Genomic DNA, 25,199 nt, shown 5'->3' on the forward strand with positions numbered 1-25,199 from the left:
GGATCGCGCCGCGGTCACTCCACTCTTGGGCGTGGCATTCTCGGTCTCCGCAATCGGTAACTCTTGGATGGCTGCAGACAGGGAATGCTAGGGCTTCAATGGTCGCTCAGCCCTCCAAGGGCCTTGCAGTGAGCAGGCGCGCGCCGCCCTCGCTCTGTTACGTGCGCGAACGCTATCTCTCTCTAATTGTAGTCCCTTTACCCCCACGTTCTCTCGCCGGCCACTTTTGTCCGGACGCGTGCGCACTTTGTTCTCGCCGCTCCCATTCCGGGCCCGCGCGCATGCGCGCTTCCTCTTCTCCTCCCCGCTCGCCCGGCGCAGGTAGGCTCCCGCCGCTGCTGCTTCTCTCCTCCTGGCGACTGGAGGCCAGAGCGCGGGCGCTGTGAACTTCAGCCGTCGCCCTTTCCTCTTCTGTGTGCCGGGGCTGCAGGTAGGGATAGGACGCGGAAGGAAGGGGGCTGCAGCTGCGCTCGGAGCCCGCGGGGCGGAGTTACGTTTACCCGTCTCCTGCTAGAGTGGGGTGGGGGGAAGTAGAGAGCTCAAAGCCACTGATTTGTGGTCTCAGTTGCATTTTCTTCGGATTTTCGCCGGGGGGGAGGAGGAAGCGGTCAGGATCCCCCGCTGTGTACGGACAGATGTGGTGGCGGGGAGTGGGTGTTCTGCTGCTGGCTTCCTTCCAGAGGCAGTGCATCCACCGATACGGTCTCACCGGGACCGGGGTGCTGCAGGTTCCGCTTACTCTGGCGACGCGGCCCAACATGCAGGACACCGCTTTCTCCGCCATAGGGCCGTGCGAACCTGAACCGCCCATACATCGCTTGCTTTTCGGGCAGAGCAGTGTTGCTAAATGCCAAAAAACGCGTATAACCCGACCAGTCATAAAATATAGCTCAAATGTTATAGCTCCTGTTATAGGCTATAACCGCTATATAGAAACTAAAAAAAAGCAGGATGAAGTAACCTTGTATTTCACCCAAGCATTTTCTCCTGGCCCTATGGGTTTCCAGCTCTATTAGAAACAACCTCTGTCGAGTGAAGTGTGAAAAACTTTCCAACTAGCCAAGGGTTTTCTCCCTATATCACGTAGCCCAGTAATTACAGTGATAGTCCTCGGTTGGAGGCCATGAACCAGAGCTCTTTCTAGGAAACCCTTTCAAGTCATTGTGCAGGCACACTTTGCGTATGTGTTGCCACGCATCCAGGGACGTGGCGATTTTAAACTTGCATGCACGTAGGCAAGCATGTTATAAAATAGCCCGAGTGCATGCATATATGCACCTAATTTTAAGTGGGCATGTGCCTAGGTGTGTAAATCCTGTCTGCTGTGCGTGGGGTGCGCTCGGTTGTGCACGCTGCCCAGTTGTGCGCGTGGACGTGCACTGGCTGCCCCACGTGTACCAGCGGTCGAGAAGGGAATATGGTGCTGATGCCCCCCACTTGTAAGATGGTGACCTGAGGGTCTCCACTTGGACACCTGCACCAAATCGGGGCCTAGCCCAACCAGGGCTGCTCAACCGGATCGGTACTCTCTTTTACCTCGCTGGGAAGGAAATAGAGTCGGTACGGCAATCCGAGCCCCGGAGACCTGAATTTAAAGTTTTGAGCTTACCTTGTCTTGGTGCTTACTGATGGGAGTGCCGGGACGGTCTCCAGCTGCAGGGGAAGAGGGCTTTACCTTCACCGCCGCACTCTGTTATGCACCTACTGCCTTTCAACCATTCTTGGGGCTAAGTTCATGTCGGGAACCGGCTACCGGACCAAGGCACACCTCTGAGGGATATCGGAAATCACCTCAGGAATTCTCAACTGGGGGAGGGACCCTTAGGTTTCACCGCAGGAGAGCGGGGCTCAATCTTCTTTAAGGTACATTTTCTTTTCCTTTCTTCTTTGCTGTATTTGTTAACACTATTCTAGTGTGTGGGATAGTGTCCGCATCTGCTAGGAGATGGAGAGATACTGAAGAGCTGAGGTTACTGCAGGGGTATATCTAGAGGGACGTCAGCTTTCAAATCTGACTCTGTCTCCATCTGCTAGCAGAAGAGCACATAACCCACTGGTCCTGAGTCCATCTGGCTACACTAAGGAAAACAAAATTATCAGGTAAGTAATTTCTCCATTATTTTTTTTTTTTTTTTTTTACTCGCCAGCCATTTTGCATGTCATTAACTCTAAATCCATACTAAGAAAAAATAAAAAGCATTCGAAATGGAACAGCTGAATACCTGATCTCCCACCCATCCACCTATTAGCTGGTAGAGTGGAACTCAACCCTCCTCTGTTCTAAGGGGCCGGGCCGATTCTCCCGCATGCCGAACCCCCCCCCCCCCAACTGGAGCAACCGAGCTGTAGAATAATCTCTCGCCCACTTTCACAAAAAATCAGCTGGGCTGGAGCACAACTCCCCCCTCCCATCCAGGAAACCCCAGCCAGGTAAGGCTCTACCACCTCTGGCAGGCCCGCCCCCTCACTGACAGCTGATTGGTCCCTCTACTGTCAATTAAAAGACCAAACCCATTCAGAATTCTGGGGTTCCCTAGGGTCAGAGGGAAGGGATTTGGATGGCTGCAGCTATTTTAATGTATAGGAGAGGTTTCTGGAGGGGGCAAATTCTGCTCTGGCCCAATTTATAATGTACATTTCAAGACCGTGCACACGGCAGTGACTGTTTTATAACATGCGTGTGCTGACACGCATATGTTTTAAAATCCGCTACCCGTACGTGCATGCCTGAATGCCAGCTCATGCGTGTACGGAGGGGGCAGTTTTACATCATGCGCGTGGTGATGGACTAGGACTTTTCCCAGTTCCCTCCGAGGGAACTTCCTAAACCCCCTACCTAACCTGCCTTTTCCCTTCTCCGCCCCAACCCCTAAAACCCCGCTAACCTTTTTTTGTTTGTTTTAAAACTTACCTGCTCTCCGGAGCAGTAGCAGGTTGCGTGTGCCGGTCGGCTGTCAGCGTATGCTTCAACAGGGTATTGTCCCAGCCTGCCCCCAGCTCGCCCCCTTTTGCCGAACATGTTTTTCTGTGTGTATGGGCAGATAAGCGTGTGGTCACGGGCGTTTGAAAAACTCCACAGTGCGTGGCCTGGCCACGCATGTATCTGCCCGTTTTGGCGCTTGTCGGATTTTTAAAATCCGGCCTTATTTTTGTTTTGTTTTAATGGTGAGAGAGCGGAGGCTGGGATGACCTGGCCAGGCCCGGCACAACTATTTTTTGTAAGGTGAGAAGGAGGGGGTTCGACATACAGAAGAAGGGAAGCAGGACTCTATTGGCCAGTCTGCCCGACATGGCCAGGTAGGGTTTGGTGTCCTCTACTGCAGCACCTTGAGTACTGTGTGCTGTTCTGGTCACCACATCTCAAAAAAGATATAGTTGCACTGGAGAAAGTACAGAGACAGGTGACCAAAATGATAAAAGGGCATGGAACTGCTCCTCTGTGAGGAAATGCTGAAGAGATTGGGGCTGTTCGTCTTGGAGAGGAGATGGGGGGGGGGGGGGGGGGGAATATGATGAAGGTCTACAAAATCATGGAAGGACTTGAATGGATAAATGTGAAATGGTTATTTGCTCTTTCATATCATGCAGGGACTAGAGGGCACTCCATGAAGTTAGCAAGTAGCACATTTAAGACTAATTGGAGAAAATTATTTTTCACTCAACGCACAATTAAGCTCTAGAATTTGTTGCCAGAGGATGTGGTTAGTGCAATTAGTGTAGCTGGGTTTAAAAAAGGTTTAGATAAGTTCTTGGAGGAGAAGTCCATAGACTGCTTTTTATCAATAAGGAATAGCTATTCCTTGTTGCCGGCATTATTAGCATGGGATCTACTTAGTGTTTGTGTACTTCCTAGGTGCTTGTGACTTGGATTGGTCATTGTTGGAGACAGGATACTGGGCTTCATGGACTCTTGGTATGACCCAGTATGGTGTATCTTATCTTAATTCTGTTTTTCTTTTCTTTTAAAGCTATTGCAAGTGTGACCATCCCTAGCAGACTCTGAAGATGTATGCCTGTGCAAAGTTTGCCTCCACGCCTTCCTTGGTGAGTATCCATCATATCTGCCCTAATGCTGCCAAGTGTTAGAGGCATCAGGCTGTAAATTCAGCTAAAATGTGCCTTGTGTAGTGAGAGACTTTGGTTCTTTGGTATGTACAGACTTACTCCCTGGCTTGTGTGACACACATGACAGGGGAGGCTGTTCTCTTATTTTCCTTGATTGAGAAAGGAGGTATATAAATGTAAATTTCCTAGCGTGTAGCAGATGGACTCAGGACCAATGGGTGTAGTGTACTCCTGATAGCAGTTGGAGACAGATCAGATTTCAATCTGACGTCAGCCCCCAGTACATATACCCCTACAGGAAGTGCAGCTCTTCAGTATTTTACCATTCCATAGCAGTTAGGGACTCTATGCTTGCTAGCACAGCGTTAGAGAAAATTTTACCAAAAAAACCCAAATTGAGAAGTAATCTTATCTCTACAGACGAGCCCCGCTCTCCTGCGGTGACACCCATTGGGTCCCTCCCCCAGTCGAGATTCCCGAGGTGATTTTCGCAATCCCTCGGAGGTGAGCCTCGGACCGGCGGCCGACCCTCGGCGGGGACTTAGCCCCCGACATCAGGTGAGGCTGAGAGGCAGCGGGTGCAACCTCGAGTGCGGCGGTGAAGGTATTTTCCCTCTCCCCCCGCAGCCGGAGACCGCCCGGAACGAAACCAGGAAGCACTGGGACAAGGTAAGGTAAAAATCTAGTTAAGTCTCCGGTCTCCGAAGCTTGAGGAGACGCACAGGTCACCAGCCAGGACCAGTGCTACCGGGTTGATGGGCCCTAGCAGAGCTAGACCCCGGTCAGATCCGAGGGTCCTCCCACGTGGAGACCCTCCGAGGTGGTCGCCATATTGTCTGCGTGGTCGCCGTCCCCATTTTGGCCTTGTCCGCCGTCTTGATCCGTGCGCACAGAAGCGAGCCGTGCGCACAAATACCTTGTGCGCACAACGTCGCGCACAAATACCTTGTGCGCACAACGTCGCGCACAAGCGAAGCACATAGCCACGCGCTCACTGTGCTGGGCGCATAACTTCGACCCGTGCGCACAACAGGGCGCACATCGCTCTACGCGCGCATCTTCGACACACAACTGTATTGTATGCGCACAAACCATGGCATCGCCTGAAAATAAGCTCAAAGCTCAGGGCCTTTGCCCACCATGCCACATTAGAGCTCTACAGCATGAGGAGGCCACGGCCCTGTGTATACAGTGCGAAGAGGCCTTAGGGCAGAGGTCCCCAACCCTGTCCTGGGGGCCCACCAGCCAGTCGGGTTTTCAGGACATCTGCAATGAATATGCATGAGAGAAAATTTGCATGCACTGCCTCCATTCAATGCAAATTTTCTCTTATGCATATTCATTGCGGATGTCCTGAAAACCCGACTGGCTGGTGGGCCCCCAGGACAGGGTTGGGGACCACTGCCTTAGGGGACCCAACTCATGGCCCTCCCCAGCCAGTATCGGTACACCGGACCTAGCATCACACAGCGGGACCCCCCCCCCCCCTCAAACGGGGCCCCCCAGGGACACGGTGCCCCCTAGCCTAGACCTAGCATCTATCTCCTGGGTGGAATTCTTCAAAGGTCTGCATACCTTCATCCACATGCAACCGGTGCCTCCTACAATGCAGTCACAGGCACCACCAGAGGACCTCAACATGCCAGGACCCTCTATGCCCAGGGAAGTGATCCCACCACCCAGAAGCCCCACCTACGGGAACACAGACATCTCAAATGTGGAGTCAGAACCCCTGGAGGAAGGGGAACTCCCGGGGACAGAACCCCATCGAACCATGAGACGCTTCTTCACCAAGGACGAACTTCCAGACCTGGTCACGCACAGCTTAAGAGCTTGCCATCCCGGGCACTAGTGCCTCGGGGGAACCTAAGAACGAACCCGCTACTAGAGGGACTCTGTCAGACCTCCCGCCATTTCCCTCTATTACAAGCCGTCCAGCAATTAATTGACCTGGAATGGGATGCCCCAAAAACCACGTACAAAGGGGGCCGGCCTCTGGCAGCCATGTACACTCTGGACCCTGCCCCCAAAGATGTGGATGCCATGGTCTGCGCGGTCTCGAAGCACACTACTATCCCAGTGGAGGGAGGAGCAGCACTCAAGGATGCTCAAGACAGACGTCTGGAAACTATCCTCAAACAGTCCTTGGACGTCTCCGCTTTGTCTTTACAGATTGCGGCCTGCTGTGCCGTGGTGACACGCACCTGCTTAGCACAGACCAGGAACAACACTCCTGGGGAAGCCCTGGAACCAGCCGTATCATTCCTCGCGGACGCTGCTTCAGATCTGGTACGCACAGCAGCTGGAGGAGTCTCATCCGCCGTGGCAGCCAGAAGACAAATCTGGCTCCGAAACTGGTCGGCCGACACATCCTCCAAAACGAGACTCACAAGGATGCCTTTCAAGGGAACACTCCTGTTCGGAAGCAAACTAGAGAAACTAGCCAACAAGTGGGGCGAGTCCCCACTGCTGCGGCTACCGGAGGACAGGAATAAGAGAAACCAACGATCCTTCCCCCAAACCTCCAGGGGCAGAGGTTTACAGTGCTTCAACCCATATAGAAGCTCATATCAAGCGGCTCGCCCTGCAGACCGGAGCCAGTCCTTTCGGAACAAGCACAATAAAAGGGGAGCCAGCTCTGGCCCAGGCCCCAGCCGCACCCCACAATGAAGATCAGCCGACCCATCCAAAGGAAGAAGCCATAGGGGGCAGACTGGCCCTATTCTACCAAAGATGGGCCGAGAGAACTTCGGACAAGTGGGTCCTATCCATCATTCGAGAGGGATATTATCTGGATTTCCACCACCTCCCTCCAGACAAGTTTGTGGAATCTCCCTGCCCACGACCCTTCCAAGAGAATGGCAGTGGAAGCTGCACTGACCAGATTACTAGCCTTAGAGGCTATAACACCGGTGCCTCCACAACAAATAAATACTGGCCATTATTCCATCTATTTTATCGTTCCCAAGAAGAAAGGAAAGTTCAGACCTATCCTGGACCTCAAGGCGGTCAACCGTCACCTGAATATTCCTCGCTTCCGCATGGAAACCCTACGCTCTGTGATAAGGGCGACACAACCGGGAAAGTTTCTTACCTCCCTGGATCTGTCGGAAGCCTACTTACACATTCCGATCCATCAAGAGCATCAGCATTTTTCTATGCTTCTCGATCCTGGACCGTCACTACCACATCCCGGGCACTATCTTTCGGGTTAGCCACTGCACCCCGGATGTTCGCCAAGATCATAGTGGTGGTGTCAGCAACACTGAGGAAGGAAGAATCTGAGTGCACCCTTATCTAGACGATTGGCTGATCCAAGCGAAATCCTCAGAGGAAAGCCACCAGGCAACCAACAGAGTCAAAACTCTACTGGAGAGCCTCGGGTGCATGGTCAACACAAACAAGAGCTGCCTGCAGCCTTCCCAATCTCTAGAATACTTGGGAGTCCGGTTTGACACCAAACAGACAAGGTCATCCTGACACCGACAAGGAGATCAAAACTGATGACCCAGTTACAAACTCTGTTGAGCGAACTTCGCCCCACAGCATGGGATTCCCTACAAATTCTCGGCCTCATGGCATCCACACTGGAAGTAGTCCCATGGGCACACGCTCACTACTACCACGATGGAATCCACTGTCCCAGAACTACACCGTACGGCTTCAACTCCCGGACAGAGTTCAGGTCCAACTATGATGGTGGCTACAAGAAGCCCATCTGAGCCAGGGAACGAGACTATCCTTTCCAACCTGTTTCCTTCTCACCACGGGTGCCAGCCTACGAGGATGGGGAGCACTCTGCCAGGAGCTAACCGCCCAAGGGCGATGGAACGAAGAAGAGTCAGGATGGAACATCAATCGTCTAGAAGCCCGGGCAGTCGGACTAACCTGCCTAAGGTTCGGTCACAGACTCCGAGGCAAAGCGGTCAGAGTATTGTCGGACAACGCCACAACAGTGGCCTACATCAACTGTCAGGGAGGAACCAGAAGCCAACAGGTGTATCTGGAAATAGACCTCCTAATGTCATGGGCAAAAGTGAATCTTCAAGAGATCTCGGCCATCCACATTGCTGGGAAAGACAATGTCGCGGCGGACTACCTCAGCAGAGAGAGTCTAGATCCAGGAGAATGGAAACTGTCAATCACAGCATTCCAATTGATAGTAAACCATTGGGGAACACCAACCATGGACCTCCTGGCAAACCAGTCCAACGCCCAAGTACCCAGTTTCTTCAGCCACAGGCGGGAACCCCAGTCCCAGAGAATCGATACCCTGGTACAGACCTGGCCACAGGAGACTCTGTTATACACCTTCCCTCCATGGCCCCTATTGGGTGCGATCATCCACAAGATAGAACACCACAGGGGACCAGTACTTCTAGTGGCTCCGGACTGGCCAAGAAGACCATGGTACGTAGACATGCGAAGACTGCTGGCAGGGAACCCCCTGCTGCTGCCTCCACACAGAGACCTGCACCAACAGGAACCAATCTTCCACGAGGGTCCAGCTCGATTCTCTTTCACGGTCTGGCCATTGAGAGGACTTGCATAAGGAGGAGAGGATACTCGGGGGCAGTAATTGACACCCTACTCCGAGCACGCAAGTTCTCCACATCCCTAACATACATAAGGATTCGGAGAGTATTCGAAGCCTGGTGCAAGGACCACGACATCATACCGTGCTCAGTCAAAATTCCTGCAATTTTGGTATTCCTACAGGATGGCCTACAGAAGGGATTGTCCCTCAACTCCATCAAGGTACAGGTGGCCGCATTGTCAAGCTATGGAACCAAGAGCGAGAGCGGCAGCATAGCCTCTCACCTGGATGTCTCCTGCTTCCTGAAAGGAGTCAAGCACATCCGACCACCCCTAAAGTGTCCGGTGCCTCTTTGGAACCTCAACCTGGTCCTAGATTTCCTAGCAGGAACCTCCTTCAGACCTCTCCGCTGCCTGTCTCTCCGACTGTTAACATTGAAGACAGCCTTTCTGCTGGCAGTCTGTTTGGCCCGTCGTATATCCGAGCTACAAGCACTGTCCTGCCGAGAGCCATTCCTCAGACTCACCCCAGGAACCATCCAGTTACGCACAGTTCCGTCGTTCCTCCCCAAAGTGGTGTCTCACTTCCATCTCAACCAAACCATCTCGCTACCATCACCAGATGAGCATAAGAATTCGGAAGAATCTACGCCATCTCAACGTCGGCAGGCTCCTAGTCCAGTACCTGGAAAGGTCGGAATCCGTACGAAAGACGGACCATCTATTCATCCTTCACAGCGGGAAGAAGCAAGGGGAAGCGGACTCGCGAGCAACCATAGCCCGCTGGATCAAAGAATTCATCAAGGCGGCCTGTGTGGAAGCAGGCAAGCCACCGCCTTTACAAGTCAAGACCCATTCTACTAGAGCCCAGGCAGTGTCCTGGGCGGAAACCAAGATGCTGTCACCCGCCGAGATCTGCAGGGCAGCGACATGGTCCTCCATCCACATCTTCTCCAGGTTTTATCACCTGGATGTTCAGGCTCGGGAGGACACAGCATTTGCAAGGGCAGTACTAAGTGGGTCACGGGCAGCCTCCCACCCGGTTCAGGAGTAGCTTTTATACATCCCATTGGTCCTGAGTCCATCTGCTACACGCTAGGAAATGGAGAAATTATTTACCTGATAATTTTGTTTTCCTTAGTGTAGACAGATGGACTCAGCATCCCACCCACGGCTGCCGTTACTCATGGAATTCTCGGGGGACATCCCCGGGAGCGAGTGGTTCACGGGTAAGCCATGCTTTCCTTCATCTAGGACACCCACCCTACCGGGTGTCGATGTTTTTTGGTTGAGGGCACTGGTGGTCTCCAGCTATAGCCAATTCAACCAGTTCAAATTAATCAAGTTAACCAAGTTATAAAGTTAATGAAGTTATTCAAATTATTCAGTCATACATATATTCACAATGCATTTCGAGGAGAATACTAAAGAGCTTCACTTCCTGCAGGGGTATATGTACTAGGCTGACGTCAGATTGAAATCTGATCCGTCTCCAACTGCTATCAGGAGTACACCATACCCATTGGTCCTGAGTCCATCTGTCTACACTAAGGAAAACAAAATTATCAGGTAAGTAATTTCTCCATTTGAACCTCTGAGGGGGAGCATCACTTAGGGATTTCATACGTAAGATTTTTATTTATGATCTGTTCTAGATACATTTCAGAACTTAAAGCATGATCTTGTAGGCATCTGTTCCTCTCAGTTTCGGAGGAGGATACAGTTACTTTTTTTTCTCCTTAGTTGGTCTCATATTTCATTTGGATCAGTCAATGGAACTGCCATTCTTCAAGAAGTCTGATTCGGGAGAAAGATTTGGAGAACTGCATTTTCTGGACGTTTGTAGAACTCCAATATTGACTGGGTAAATGTAAGATCAGGACATGCTAGAAACATAAAATACTTGGAGGAATTGTTTCAGGAGCCAACGAGAGAGGGAGCTATTTTAGATTTTATTCTTAGTGGAACACAGGATTTGGTGAGAGAGGTAATGGTGGTGGGGCCACTTACTTTTTGATAAAATGAGGAAAATAGGTCCGATATTTCTTTTGTTTGAGTTATGAGTTATATTGTTATATGCAACACCCATGGATGTTTGAGGATTGAGGTGAGTTGGGCCCACTTGAAGCTCCCGTTCATTTGAAGGGGGCAGTTTAAAGTGTTTGATTTTGATACTGAAATACTGAGGAGCTGTGGGTGGCACAGTATACTATTTAGGGTGATATCAGCAAAACACTTGTTCTCTGCCTCCATCTGCTGGTAGGGGTTAAAACCTTTGTGTCTGGACTGGTCTGGTTGGACTTGAGTAAATAACTTTGATGCTTACCTGCAAATTTTTTCTTTAAGGATTTGGCCCAATAAGTTGCCTTTTTAAGCTCTTCTGTTTCCATTTAAGGCAAGGAAGAGCTCTGGTAGGCGAGAGACCAACTCTAAGGACATCATTCTGATCAGGATAAAACCTGGAGTTCCTTCAATATACACAATATTGTTTCCCCTCCTAACTCTGCTCTGATTCATCTTTGTTCTGAGAATTTCTGAAATCACATGCTTTTTCAGTTGCTGATCTAGTTTTCTCTGTCCCAGTTGAGGAGCAGCTCCAAGGTGCTGTCCAGACCCATCTCAGCTACCCTGTTTGGCCGACCAGACATAGTGACACACGAGGTAATGCGCTGTACTGTGCCTAAAGCTTGAGTCTCATTCCAGAAACAGCTACCAAAAAAAGGGGGGAGGGGGACCACTGAGCACTGTTGTTGTTAAACCCTGTAACCACTTATTATACAAGGCTGTAATTTTTTTAAAGCAGCCGCTGTTTTAACAATCCATCCTTTCTTTTCTGATTTTTTTTTTTTTTTTTGCTTGTAAATGATTTCACAGATGCTGTGACAATTGGGATTTGGCTGTAGCAGTGTTGCTGCAGGGAGGTTCATGCCTGCAGTAATATTTAAAGCAAAGTATTCACTATCAAAGTAATACATGAAGCCAGTAAAAAGGTGAATTATGACAGGTTTGGAACTTGTGAGCTGTAGTGGCAATTGTCAAGGCTTTAACCCCAGCTTTTGTCCATCTTGACATTACTGCCTTGGCTTTATGCTTGCATCAGGGTCTGGGTTTGTAAGAGGTCAGTGAGCTAACCCTGTGGGCTCTTAAGGACTACACTTGTGGTGTTAGATGTCAGTGAGGAAGGAAGATTTGCAGAGGAAGTTAATAGGAAAAAAGGAACGAGGGGGAAAGCCCATGTTTACAGCAGCTAGAAAGCTGATCTGGAGAGTATCTCAATTGCATGATTCTTCCTATATTTTTTTGTTTCATTCCTCTCTCTCCTGGTTTAGCTTCCAAGCTGCCAGAACCATGGCCTTTTCCCCCCTTCCTCTAAATTCTCTCATCCACCTTTCCCACTGATTTTAAATTCGCCCAACTAGCATTTCCTGGCCTCTAACATGCCCGTTCCCCTGTTGCAAGCGTGAGGTGAGCAAATAGTTTGACGGTAATTGAATTCTGACTGTTCACAAATGAAACCTTGAGAATCTGTACTACCTGACATACAAGTTTCAGACTTGGGCTAATTCAACCCTTTTGTCTGCATGTTGCACTGGATCCTGTGTAGAATCCTATATATAACGTGTGTGAGTATACTTTCCCGTTCCACACTAAAAATGCATTAGATACTTGCTGTTTTTAGAATCAGATTTGTGGTAATGCTATTGTTCTTTTACAGTAAAAAGTTAGAAAAATAGCTTGCAGTACACCTCCTTTAATCTCCAGTGGACTAAACATTGGGTGTTTAGGGTGGCATCTTGGAGGGCTCCATATATTGCGTGATTTATTTTTATAGGCTATTAACATTTGTCCAAGTACAGATTACTAAAATCAAATTAGTTCAGTGGAAGGAGATAAAAACACCACAGTGAGCAGGTTAAATGACCGTGTAATCTTTAGTGCTTTGTTATGACTGTGCTGTGGTATATTCACTTTTATTCTTCAGAATTTTAAAATCAAGAAGAAAATTTCAGACGTCATAAATCTGATTACAATGCTGTCCTGCCATCCATTTAAAAAAAAGTTTTTTCAATCACTTTTAAAATTGTGCCTATTGATAAAAGGACAGTGTTTGTTTATAAAGGTTGGCTTTGGCTGCATGGTGCTGCTTGGTGACATCTGAGATTAGTCAAAGCTCCCTTTTCATGGATTTAGTGCACAGGAAATAAGGAGGTCAGAACGTATACATCATGACATTTGGATCTGGACCGCAATAATTCTTTACCTAGGTGAGGAGTAATGTTGCAGATTGATTTAAAATGTTAATTGTGATCAGATCGCTGTAGAGACTGGGAAACATAGTTAAGTGTGCCGCCTTGGTTATTTTCTGAACTGTTTCCAATGATGCTGAAAACCAGTCACATTGTGCAAGCGTTGCTATGCTGAAACTATGCCCTCATCAAATTCTGTCTGCATGGGAAACTTTGGCACTGCTGGAATGCAGGGATGCCTTGGGCATGGCCCTGCTAAAACTAGCATATAAGAAGTGGGAGCAAACTAGTGCGCAGGGGGAGGTGGAAGGCCATGATGCATGAGTGGGTAAGGTGGGCCTTGTTGGTGACGGGTCACATGCATGCAAACTAGAGTACAGTTTTAAAAATAACTTTAGATACAGAAAAAAGAGCTTCAGAGTTTTTTGTCTGAAGTCACTGTTTAAAATGGTTATATAGGTGCTGGAAGTGAGTCAGGCCTTACACCTGGATTTTTATCATGGGGCATGTTAAGATATTTGAGATTGGTGGAGGGGGGGGGGGGCATAACCTCCTTTTTTTTTTTTTTTTTTTTTTTTTTTTTACACTTCTGTAAATGTGGGGTGTGGGTTGTTTTTGTTTTTTTTGTTTTTTTTCAAGCTAGTAACTTTTAGGACTGGACGCAGTGTGTGAATAATGGCACTTTTACTTCTGCCCTCACTGCATCTGCAGTTTCATTTTTTTGTTAAGGAATTACTGGGTCACCTACCAGTTTACTTAAAACTGTTGATTCTGCTTGGTCCAGAGACAATTTTTTTTCAACAAAACTGACTTTCCTGTACAGCAGAGGTGGCAAAGCCCTATAGATCCTGCCACTGAAAGCTCCAGGGTTTGTCATCCCTGTTCTGCTGTATGCCACAAGCAAAAGGAGTGGAGGAGTAGCCTAGTGGTAGAGCAGTGAGCTATGAACCTGGAGACCCACTTCACCCTCCATTGCCTCAGGTACAAACTTAGATTGTAAGCCCTCTGGGGATAGGGAAATACTACAGTACCTGAATTTAATCCACTTTGAAGTGCTGAAAAAAATGCAAAAATAAAAAAAAAATCAAAAATAAATAAAAGGTGTAGCATTTGCAGCTGGGATGTGCAATCAGGCTGCGTACAGGATAGCACAGGAAGTGCAGTCCTCTGACTAGGGATGCACTTCCTAGTTGAGCCAGCAGAGGACATGCTAGCATCTTTCTGGAGCTGGCATTTCCCTCGAGGGAATGTAATCCTGCATGAGCTGGTGGAACTAGAAAACTTGTGCTTGCCCGTGTGACTCAGCTGTAGTACTGTGTAGGGATGTGCACTCATTTTGGAGCGGACTTTATGGTACATGTATAATGGATGGTGTACGTGCACTTTTAATGACTATAGTTATGTGCACACTATCCGTTTTTATTTATTTTTTTTAATGCATGTACTATAAAGTCCATGAGTTACCTGTGTAGCTCTGAAATGAATTCACTTCATTCTCTCCTGTTCAGTGTGTGCACTGCAGCACAGGAAGCACGGGCTTAATGTCCCCTGTCTGGTGGGGCTGGGCTACTATAAATATGGGAATTTAGCGGTTGGTACTTTGGAATACTGCTGCTAGAGTAGTAATTCAGGTCTTGAAATTTCAGCCTATCACTCTGCTTCTTAAAGAACTTTACTGGATCCTATTATAAGCCAGAGCTGTTTTTTAAACTTCTTAATATTGCATGTAGGGAAATAAAGTAGTACCTGTTTGTTTAAACAGTTTCCTAGTCCTCTGTCAACCTAGCAGATCCCCATGATCATCTCTGGAGCTTTTAAAGCTGCTTTCACCATAAGCAATTCAGTTAGAACACACAAGGATGACAGCACTTCAATATCAGGCCCCTTTATTGTGCAGTTCACTTCCAATAGATTTGGTTTTGGAAAAAGATTACTTGAAATTTAGGAAACTAATCAAGGCCAGGTTATTTGCTAAGATATTTGAGGATTTAATGTCATTTTAGAGTTTTTAGTTTATGTTGGTTTTCTATTAGATTTTACTCAGAATGTTTATTTTTTATGCATGGACTTAGGGTTTAAATATGTTTTGTTTCTATATGTATTTCTATTACAATTATAATGCATTTGGAATGTATTTATTGATGAACACCATTTTGATTTTATAGAAAACAAGTATATTAAATATTGCCATTACCAGGACTGACCTGGTGCAAGACTGGCACTAAGGGGATTCTTTGAACCAGTCAGCCAGCAAGTTGGCCAGGCAATTATCTGGATAAGAGATGGTAGAACATGAAAGCGGGGGAGAAGGGTGAAACATTTTTGCTTCTTAGTTTTCACCTTCCTGTCCTTTTGCTGTATCAGGCTGACTCCAACCTGCCGTCCCAAAATGCATTGGTTGCAGTTCCTCGGCGGGAGTTTCAGACCAGCGTGGTTACCAGAGACATTGACACTGCAGCGAAGTTCATAGGTGCTGGTGCTGCCACGGTGGGAGTTGCTGGGTCTGGTGCCGGGATTGGGACGGTCTTCGGTAGTCTTATTATTGGATATGCCAGGTAAGAAGATTTATCCTGCCCAAGGAGGCTTGGTCAGGTTGTGGAAAATGAAGGGAGCTTTGCTGTACCTTTTCCTACATTACCTCCTGCTGGGAGAATCTAGAACCAAAGGAGCTGAAAGTTTCCTATTAACAAAATAAGAAAATGTTGTGTCCCTAAAGCATTAGTACTAACACCATTCCTCCAAATATCAACTTTTTTTTTTTTTTTGGCCTCATAGCTTTCTCATCTAGGTTTCTTGTCTTTTTATCTTGTGCTAGTATTTTGGTGGGGTTTTTTTTAATTTTTTTAAATTATCACACTTTACAATAAAGTGCATCATTTTTTTATAGCTATGTATCATTTAAAAAACCCATCATTCCTAATTCCTTCTTCAGCCATTTGTGCGGTATGCATGCATATTGTGTATCAGCAAGGCTGGAACAATATTAGAAGATCCTAGGAACCAGACAGGAATGAAGAGTTCATCTTGAGTGCCACCAGCAGGCCTAGATTCATGATAAGCAAATTATACAAATAAACCTGAATTTTGAATCTGAGGCATGGCAAATATATCCCAGAACATCCTCACAGCCGAAACCCCTGCTTGCTCCCCTGTCCCCTGGTCTGACCACACACTTATAAATACCACGCTCTATAAAGAAAACTTCTCCCACCCTACCACCACATAACCACATCTTCCAATTCCAAAAACCATGCACCAGAGAGGACCTTATCTCTGCCTGCTCTGACATCACCAACAAAATTGACCTAAGCAACCCCTCATCAGCGCACTCCTCCTGGAACAATATCACAAAAGACATAGCTGACAAAATCTGCCCACTTACAACAAAAATAATCAACCCATCACACAACAAAAAAGCATGGTACTCCCCTGATTTAAAAAAAACTTAAATGTGAATTAAGAAACAAAGAAAATGGCGAAAACCTCCCTCACCCGCACTGCTTGCCTCTTCAGATCCTCCATGCATACATATAGGACCACCATACTTAAAACAAAACACGATTTCTATGCTCTCAAAATTCACGACTTTCAATACAACGCCGAGGCCCTCTTTTCCCTCGTATCTGACCTACCAATACCTTTCCCTCTCTCTCTTCCAGACCAGACACTGACTCAAAAAAACAAATGTGACAACCTTGCCCTTTTCTTCAACAACAAAATATCCAAACTCACTTTAAGTTTTCCCTCTGACACATCCTACTCTGTCCTCCCCATAAACTCCACGGCCAGCCTTGACTGCCTTGAAACATCATCATCCGAAGTAGAATCCCTATTAAATGTAAACCTTCCTCACACCCATCTGACACCATCTTCTCCAAACTCCTTCTAACCATTCCAAACCTAATAGCTAAACACATCATTACTTGCTCCCTCAGCCTTGGTAATGTCCCTACCATGCTAAAACAAGCAATTGTCAAACCCATCCTAAAGAAACCCAATCTCGACCCATCAGAACTCTCTAACTTTCAACCAATCTCAAACCTTCCTTTCTTAGCCAAAATCACAGAAAAAGTAGTCCACATCCGTCTCTCTGAACACCTTGAGAAACACAAAATTCTAGCCCCGTCTCAATTTGGCTTCCAGAAATTCTTCAATACAGAAACACTCCTATTATCACTCACAGACACCATACTCAAAGGTATGGACAATGGGCATTCCTACAACCTAGCATTGCTCGACATACCATCAGCTTTTGACACGATCAGCCATAAAATTCTGTTAAACCATCTCACAAACATTGGCATAACAGAAACTGCTTTCCACTGGTTTGAATCCTACCTCAAAAATAGACACTACAAGGTCAAATTGGGTAATTTTGAATCTGACCCCACTGACCTAACCCGAGGTATACCTCAAGGCTCCGCCCTATCCTCCACCCTCTTCAATATCTACATGTTACCCCTCTGCCAATTCCTATCTGACCTAGGCCACCCCCATTTCATATATGCGGACGACGTCCAAATCCTCATCCCAATCACTGATTCCCTACACACCTCTCTCAAAATCTGGGACAAATGCGTTAAAGCAATCAATCAACTATTCACAAAACTCAGCCTCTCACTCAATACCACCAAAACAGAACTCCTCATTATTACCCATCACACCACATGTATGTAATCTTGGCGTTACCTTCGACAACCAACTAAACTTTAAAACATTCATAAAATCTACCATGAAAGAATGTTATTTCAAACTTCATGTCGTAAAGAAACTTAAACCCCCTCCTACACTTCATTGATTTTCCCACAGTCTTCCAGGCCTTAATACTCTCCTAGGCCTTCCCGCCTCTACCATCAAACCCCTCAAAATGCTACAGAATGCTGCAGCCAGAATCCTCACAAATACATGCAGGAATGACCACATTACACCTATCCTAAGAGAACTCCATTGGCTCCCCATAACCTATAGAATTCTTTACAAAAGCCTCTCCCTCATACACAAGACCTTACACAACCAAAACTTCCAATGACTCAATGACTCACTTCACTTCCACTCATCCAATAGACCCACCAGATCTGCCTATAAAGGAACCCTCCAAATACCACCCCCTAAACTCACACACCTTTCCTCCACAAGAGAGCCTTATAGATAGCAGGCCCCATAAACTGGAACTCAGTGCCTCATGGAACCATGTACTCAGAAATTTAAAAAGAAAATTAAAAACATGGCTCTTCAAACAGGCTTTCACCTGATGCCCCTTTTCTACCTTTCTCCTCTTCCCTTCCACCCCCCCTCCCCCCTACTATCCTCCTTATGGACTCTCCCCCCTTACTTTTCATTTGTAAATTTTGATTTGTATACCTCTGTGGAATTATACTTTCCTCGTTTTACCAAGTATTAATGTTTTATTACTATTTTCCACAGTTATGCACCTAGTGTTAACCATATGTACCTATATTATCTTATGTTACAAACCGTTCCATGTAAATGTTTTTATATTACATCATTTAATCCACAATTCCATATAAACCGATACAATGTGCAAACGGTTGTCTGTATAGAAAAGCATTAAATAAATGTGTGAGTCCTGTTTCACCACTGTGGTAGTCTCTCCCTCATATATACACTGCCTTCCTCTCAGCTCCTCCCTCCCATGTTAACCTCCTTCAAGCATCACAGTTAGGATGTTAAGAGGACAGGAAGAGACCAGGAGCTCCTGATTGCCATGGCTTCTCCCTCCTCACCTGCGGGCTTCTTGTTTAAAAAGGAAACACATTGTGGGGGGGGGGTGGGGGGAGAGGATTAGTGGTTGAGAATAACCCTTGCACTGCTCTCTCTTTCTAGCCCTGATGTAATAAGAATAAAAAATGTACACTGAATTTCAATGCATGTTTTTTTAATTTATTTTTTGCATGAATAAGCTCATGCAGTAAACTAATGGTGTACTAATGCATCTGGAGTTTAAAGCTTGTCAATATGTTCACACACTTTGTGCATGCTAATCTGTGCAAATCAGGTTTCCTGTCCACATCCAGATCATGGCGGACAGCCGGGTTTTGCATTCCTAACGGCAAATGGAGACAGAGAAGAAAAGCTTTACTGAGCCTGTAGTACTTACCGTAGGCAGTGTGCCACCTGCAGCCCCTCTGTATTTGTCTCCAGTTAGATGGTAGAGATGTAAAACTCCTGCACTCTGAGAGTTGATGGGGGGAAAAAAAAAAAGAAAAACCAGAAACAAAAGAATTGCAAATTGTTCGCAGAGATGTTAGGACCTGAGAGGGTCCATCCCCTCGGATGGGTAGTGTGAGCAAGGGGGTTGGTAGCCCTGGATGTCTCGGTCTGGAGTTGGTGGGTGGCTGAAGCGCGTGGTCCAGTTTCCTTCCTCCCAGAAGCTCACTGAAGACCAGCACAGGGAAGTACTCATTTTAGTCTTACCTTTGGTGGGGGGGGGGGGCTGTGTTCTTTGCCTTGGGCAATTGCTGTGCTGTGTGGAAAAAAAAGAAATAAGGGCCCCAGTCCCTTCAGCTCGGGAGAGCGTGGGAGGTGCAGGAGCTGTGATTTGGCATGTCCGGGGGACTTCGGGGTGGCATCGGGAGGCCAGCCCCTTTGGCTCAGAGCATTAATGGGGGAATCATGTGGCTGTGGCTGCACCGGATGAAGGAGCACATGGGTGACAAGCTCAGAACAGCGGGGAAGATTTTGTGCCGGGTGCATGTATATATAATGGCAGCCTCTGAGCACGGGAACCGCTGCTGTGCCTGGGGAGAGCAGTGGGTTGCTCTTGTCCGTGGTGGAGCTGTGCCGAAACTGCGAGTCAGGTGGAGAGTGCAGCTCACGTGCTGGTACTCCCGCCAGGGAAGGCAGGCCCGTGACTTGTTCAGCAGTAGCGATAGGTTTAGCCTTTCAGGTCAGCATTGGAATGGTGACCATTTTGGAGGCATGTGCAGGGGAGCAAGGTAGATCGGGGAGGATGAAGGATCTCCTTCGGCTTTGCCCCCTGCCTTCCTGACGCCGAGCAGATGAACGAGGACTCTGGCGTGGAGACCGTTCTGAGAGAGATTCTGAGGCTGCAGAAGCTTTCTCCATGGGCTTTATGCTTTTGCTCCACAAAGCCTTTTTGGAAAATAGAGGCACGGCAAAAGCGTTCACTCCCATAGGTCCCCCTCGGAGAGGTTAAGGTGGAGAATCCTCAGGAGGGCAAAACGGTGCCCAGGCATAGGGCAGTTCTGGCAAGAAGGCCACTTAGCACATCAGAGGGGTCTGAGCTTTCAGAACGCGATCCACCCGCAAGAACTCCAATGCTCATGCAGTGTCCTCGAACCTTGAGCAGGTGCCAGAGCGGAGGGAGACTCCCCTAAGGTGGTTACTCTTTAGAAGTCAGGGGCTGTTTCCTTTCATCCCTCAGGCTCTAAAGGAGCTGGGAATAAAGGTACTTCAGGAGGAGTTGGATTGTGAGGGAGTAAATCTGATTATGGATGGGCTTCGAGGGCCAGCAAAGGCTTTTTCCTTCCAGAAGTCTGTTAAAAAGCCGGTGGTACGGAAGCTGGACTTAAGGTAGGGAGAGCTATGGCAAAACTATCTCCCATGATGGAAGATGCACTGAAACTGCTACAGCTGCTGAAGGTGGGAGCATCTGTCTTGGCTGTGACTAAGAGAACCACTATACTGGGAGTAGGGCAGCAGCTTAAAAGATGCGCAGGTCCAGACGGAGATTCATCTCAAGCGGATCTCTGAGGTCTCAGTGCTGGGCATTTGCATAGCAATTTGCAGCATTGCCTGTTTGCACTGGGTTCAGCAGCATCCAATAAAGTGGCATTTAGCATTCTCGTCTCCAGGTTTTGCCAAGCAGGAGTGGTGCTTGGAGGCGGGCATAGCCTACATTACGAAGGCCTTATATGAATTGCTCCTTGTGACCTTGGGCAAGTCACTTTACCCTCTGTTCCCTCGGGTACAAACTTAGGTTTTTCCCTACAATCTATCATACCTGAATATAATCTGCTCTGAAGTGCCGAAAAGCCAGAATATAAATAAATAAATCATTTGGAAAAGTGAGCGGTGCTCAAGACTTTGTGTTTTTCTTTCACTATTGAGGAATCTTTCAGTGCGAGTCCTGTCGGACACTGATACAATAGTGGCTTATGTCAATCAACAAGGAGGAACTTTGAGTGGAGTCCAAGGAGGCTCACTGTCTGTTCGGGGAGCAGCCCTTAAACTCTGGCAATGTTTCTCGTGGCCAGAGTGGAAAATGTCCAAGTAGATTTTCTCAGCAGTCAAACCTTGGACCCAGAAGAATGGGAGCTGGTGGAAGAGGCGATGGCTTTTATTAATGCCAAATGGGGAAGTTCCTCAATTGGATTTCATGGCATCGAGATGAAATGCGAAAGTCCAGTACTTCTTTAGTCAAAGGCAGGAGAGTCTTAGTGCCTTGGTTCTTCATTGGCCACTAGGGATTCTGCTGTATGCTTTTCCGCCCTGGCCTCTTAAGAATGCTCCTAAGCATCTAGAGTCACCTAGCGGAAGTGATCTTAGTATGGCTGCATTGACTGTGGTTCGCAGACCTAATAAATCTAGCAGCAGACAGGCTGCTAAGGTTGGGACATCTGCCCAGAGTGCTCCATCAAGGTTCCATTTTCTTGGATTGGGACCTTCTGACTCGTGGCCTGGCTTTTTTGAGGCACCATTTGCACTTGAAAGACTAGGAGGCCGTCCACTTCATTGGCTTATATCTGGGTGTGGAAAGCGTTTGAGGCATAATGCCTTGCAGAAGCTGGGATTCTGCTGTAGGCTTCAGTATCTTGCATCTCAGCTTTTTTGCAGAATGGCTTAACGAAGGGGCTTGCATTCAATTCCTTAAAGGTCCAGGTAGCAGCCCTATGCCTCAACTTCCTATCCAGATGTGATTTGGTTTCTATGGGGGGGTAAAGCATTTGCACCCTCCAATAAGGTGGATTGTTCCTTCATGGGGTCTGAATTTGGTGTTGAAGGTCCTTTGTGGTCCAGCGTTTCAGACCTTGAGAGGCAATGTTGAAGGTGGTTTTTCTGGTGGCGGTCGATTCGGCCAGATGGATTTCAGAACTTTAGGCCTTGTTGTATCAGGACCCTTTCCTTCAGTTTGAGGATGGGATGTTTCACACCATACCTTGCTTCTTGCTTTTCATCTTAGATGGAACTTCCCTCCTTCAGGGGCCTGGATTTGGATCTGCAAACAAAGGAATTGCACTTGTTGGATTGGGGTGGTTGTGCTATTTGAAGATGACTAATAGCTTCTGATCATCTTTATTCTCTTTGCTGGAGCAAAGAAAGGAAATAAAGCGTCTTAAGACCATTGTGAGAGCTCAAGGAGGCCATTGTGTCTGCTTATATCTGCAAGGGCATTCAGTTCCTGAGGGACTACGATCCCATTGCATTCAGAGTGCAGGCAGCGTCCTGAGCAGAGTGTCAACTGATATCCCCACAAATTTGTGGGGCGGAAATTTGGTCAACCTTGCACACTTTTGCGAGACTTTACCATCTGGATGTGCAGGCACCACGAGATGGGGTTTGGCGAGTGTGTGTTGCAAGTGGGTCTTTCAGGGTCCCACCCAGTGTGGGGGAGCTTGGGTACATCCCAGTTATCTGGATATGAACGAGAGGAAAATTGGTTCTTACTTGCTAATTTTCCTTTCTGGAATACCACAGATCAATCCAGAGTCCCACCCTCTATGGAAAGACCACTCATTTTTTTTTTCTCTGTTTTTATTAAGTTTGGATAATCTGTGCAGATATGTTAGTTCATTGAAGGCATTAGTTGTGTTTTCAAACTCCATGTTGGATAATGGGTCTGGTTCTAAGACTTTACTTATCCCCTGCTAACATAGAGGGTGATAGACAGAATTTTACTCATCGTGGCTTGGATACAGGTTATTCTGAGGGATTACAAGTGGCACACTAAGTACTACAGGCTCAGTAAAGCATTTCTTCTGTCTCCATCTGCAGGTAGGGATGCAAAACCCAATTGTCTGGATTGATCTATAGTATTCAGGAACGAAAATTAGCAGGTAAGAACCAAATTTCCTTGTATGTGCATTGTGTGCAGAACAGATGTGCACAAAATGTTGTGCTCCTGAAAGCTAAGAACATAACATGTTAGGAGCACAACTTTTGTGCACAAAATTTATGTGCACATCTGTTCTGCACACAATGCACTTTCTAATTCATGTTCAGTGTGCAGAAAATATCAATTGTGTATGAATCATATTATGTGCAAGAAATGCCCAGTACAAGACCTCTGCATAAACTCCGTGTTTAGCCCACAGACTAACACTAACCCCAGAAACTTTTTCACCTCTGATCAGGAATTAAACTTCCAGTGGTAAGAGAACACAAGTTAAACCTATGCATTTTTATTGTGGAGTAATAAATAATGCCTTGATTAACTTGGCATTTGCTAATTTGTGTGCACAGTTTTACTCTCATTTGTGTACACTATTTTTTGTGTGCAAAAAGCCTTGTTACATTGGAAGTAACATTGTACACACAAAAATGTGCACAAAAGCACATCCTAACCTTGGCACAGCTGAGTGCACCTTACTACTTTGGGGCCTTTTGCAGCAGCCTGGTGATGAGGAGGGATGAAAAGAGATAGCAGAGTTGCAGAGCCCAAGGCAGCTGCAGAATTTTTTCTTTGGCAGCCAGTGAGAGTGCTTCACCAGTTGCAGATTCTTCTCTTCATTACCTAAAGGGGGTGGGGGTTAAATGCTGGTATAGAACTCTGGACTGCCCCATTTCAGGCATTAGGTGTCAGCATGGATATTCTTGGCATTTGGGACACCTGCATGGGGCTCTGATGAAGATGTGCTCTTCAGCTTATCTGTGCTGTATTTACGCTTTGTGTGCATGGGTCTCTTATGAACATCTGCTCTGTCTGCCCTTCATAATTATTTAATACTTGGTCGGAAGCTGTGGCTTCCCTTAGTAGTATGTAATGGGTGCCCTCCCCTTGAGTATAATATGTATGAATGTGGACTAAAAATCTTTCTAAATAGTTGACTGATGCACTTTTTTTTTTTACCTCCTTCAGGAACCCATCACTGAAACAGCAGCTCTTCTCTTATGCCATCCTGGGCTTTGCGCTTTCAGAAGCCATGGGCCTTTTCTGCTTGATGGTCGCCTTCCTCATCCTCTTTGCCATGTAAGGGACTGCTGCCAACCTTCGCCTGTGCACCCGATGACCATTGTTCTATCATTGCAAGGGATTCAAGCCCTATGATTCAGAACCTGTCCAGAAGGGAAGATGATTAAATACTGTAATAAAGCCCCCTGTAGTGCAGACTTTTATTGCTTTTATCTGTGACAGGGAAGGAGTACTAGATCCTAAACCAGGTTTTCTCAAACCTGTCCTGTAATCCTACAGCCAGCTGAGATTTCAGAGTATTGGCACTGAGTATGCATGAGATTTTTGCATACACTGTAGACCCACTATATGTGAATGTATCTCATGAATGTTCATTGTAGATATGCTGAAAACCCAACAGGCTCTAGGGCAGGGGTGGGCAGTTCCGGTCCTCGAGGGCCACAAACCAGTCTGGTTTTCAGGATATCCCTAATGAATATGCATGAAAGAGATTTGCATGCACTCTGCCTCAGTTGTATGCAAATCTGTCATGCATATTCATTAGGATATCCTAAAACCTCGACAGGTTTGTGGCCCTCGAGGACTAGAATTGCCCACCCCTGCTCTAGGGGGTAACCTAAACTGATTTAGAAAGTCCTGTCCTAAGAGGCCAGGAGTACACACTATTTGTGTATGTACGTATGTATTTACTACAGGTGGTATTTTCTTGGTGGCATCTGCCATCTTCTTCCCCAACCAGTCCAGAGACTACATCCCCCACCAAGCTGAATTTTGTTGACTTAAGGAAGGCCTGGAGGAGCACCTCCTCTGAGCTTCAATTTGTTGGCTAGCCGGAGCTGCTAGAGCGCACCACTTCTCTGGGGTGCCCAGACCCAATAACCTCAGTGGTCAAGAGGATCAAACCTTGGAACCCTGTGCTACAGGGCCAGGCCTGGCTACAGATGCTTTTATTTTTTTCCTCCTTCACAAACTTTCCATTGACTCTCAAGCAGCTTTTGTGTATGGGGTCTTATCTTTCTACTTGTCAAACTTATCATTGAGCCTTTGATTCAGCCTCTCCTTCCCTTCTGAAGCTTATGATGGAGTCCCTTCTTACAGCTGCTGCTGTTCCTCTCATGAGGAAACCCTCATCCCTCTTGCTATACACCTTCATGTTGGGGATCTTTTATTCAAAGCTTCTCTTACTCTTGTAATATCCCCTGCTGTATATGAGACAAGTACTTCCTGCAAGCTCCAAT

The 25,199-nt window shown here is 47.1% G+C and overlaps 1 protein-coding gene across 2 annotated transcripts; it reads left to right on the forward strand.

Moving 5' to 3' along the window:
- The first annotated feature begins 212 nt into the window (after window positions 1-212).
- Window positions 213-24,156, forward strand: ATP5MC2 (ATP synthase membrane subunit c locus 2). Of its 2 annotated transcripts, none has more exons than XM_029595196.1 (5): window positions 213-321; window positions 3,969-4,044; window positions 11,185-11,262; window positions 15,213-15,403; window positions 23,908-24,156. In XM_029595196.1, the coding sequence occupies exons 2-5, from the start codon at window positions 4,006-4,008 to the stop codon at window positions 24,020-24,022; spliced, it is 423 nt and encodes a 140-aa protein (XP_029451056.1). In that variant the 5' UTR covers window positions 213-321; window positions 3,969-4,005; the 3' UTR covers window positions 24,023-24,156. The 2 variants fall into 2 exon arrangements, with proteins under 2 accessions (XP_029451056.1, XP_029451055.1); XM_029595195.1 differs by having other exon boundaries at window positions 274-430.
- Window positions 24,157-25,199: the final 1,043 nt, after the last annotated feature.

The sequence above is a fragment of the Rhinatrema bivittatum genome, chromosome 3, assembly GCF_901001135.1.
Source record: "Rhinatrema bivittatum chromosome 3, aRhiBiv1.1, whole genome shotgun sequence".
In the NCBI taxonomy this organism is placed as follows: Eukaryota; Metazoa; Chordata; class Amphibia; order Gymnophiona; family Rhinatrematidae; genus Rhinatrema; species Rhinatrema bivittatum.

Bases quoted from the DNA above. Each gene is read 5' to 3' on its own strand.
- ATP5MC2 (XM_029595196.1), top strand. From the start codon at position 4,006: ATGTATGCCTGTGCAAAGTTTGCCTCCACGCCTTCCTTG. The intron at 11,263-15,212 runs GTAATGCGCTGT...TTGCTGTATCAG, and splicing joins CAGACATAGTGACACACGAG to GCTGACTCCAACCTGCCGTC. The intron at 15,404-23,907 runs GTAAGAAGATTT...TACCTCCTTCAG, and splicing joins CTTATTATTGGATATGCCAG to GAACCCATCACTGAAACAGC.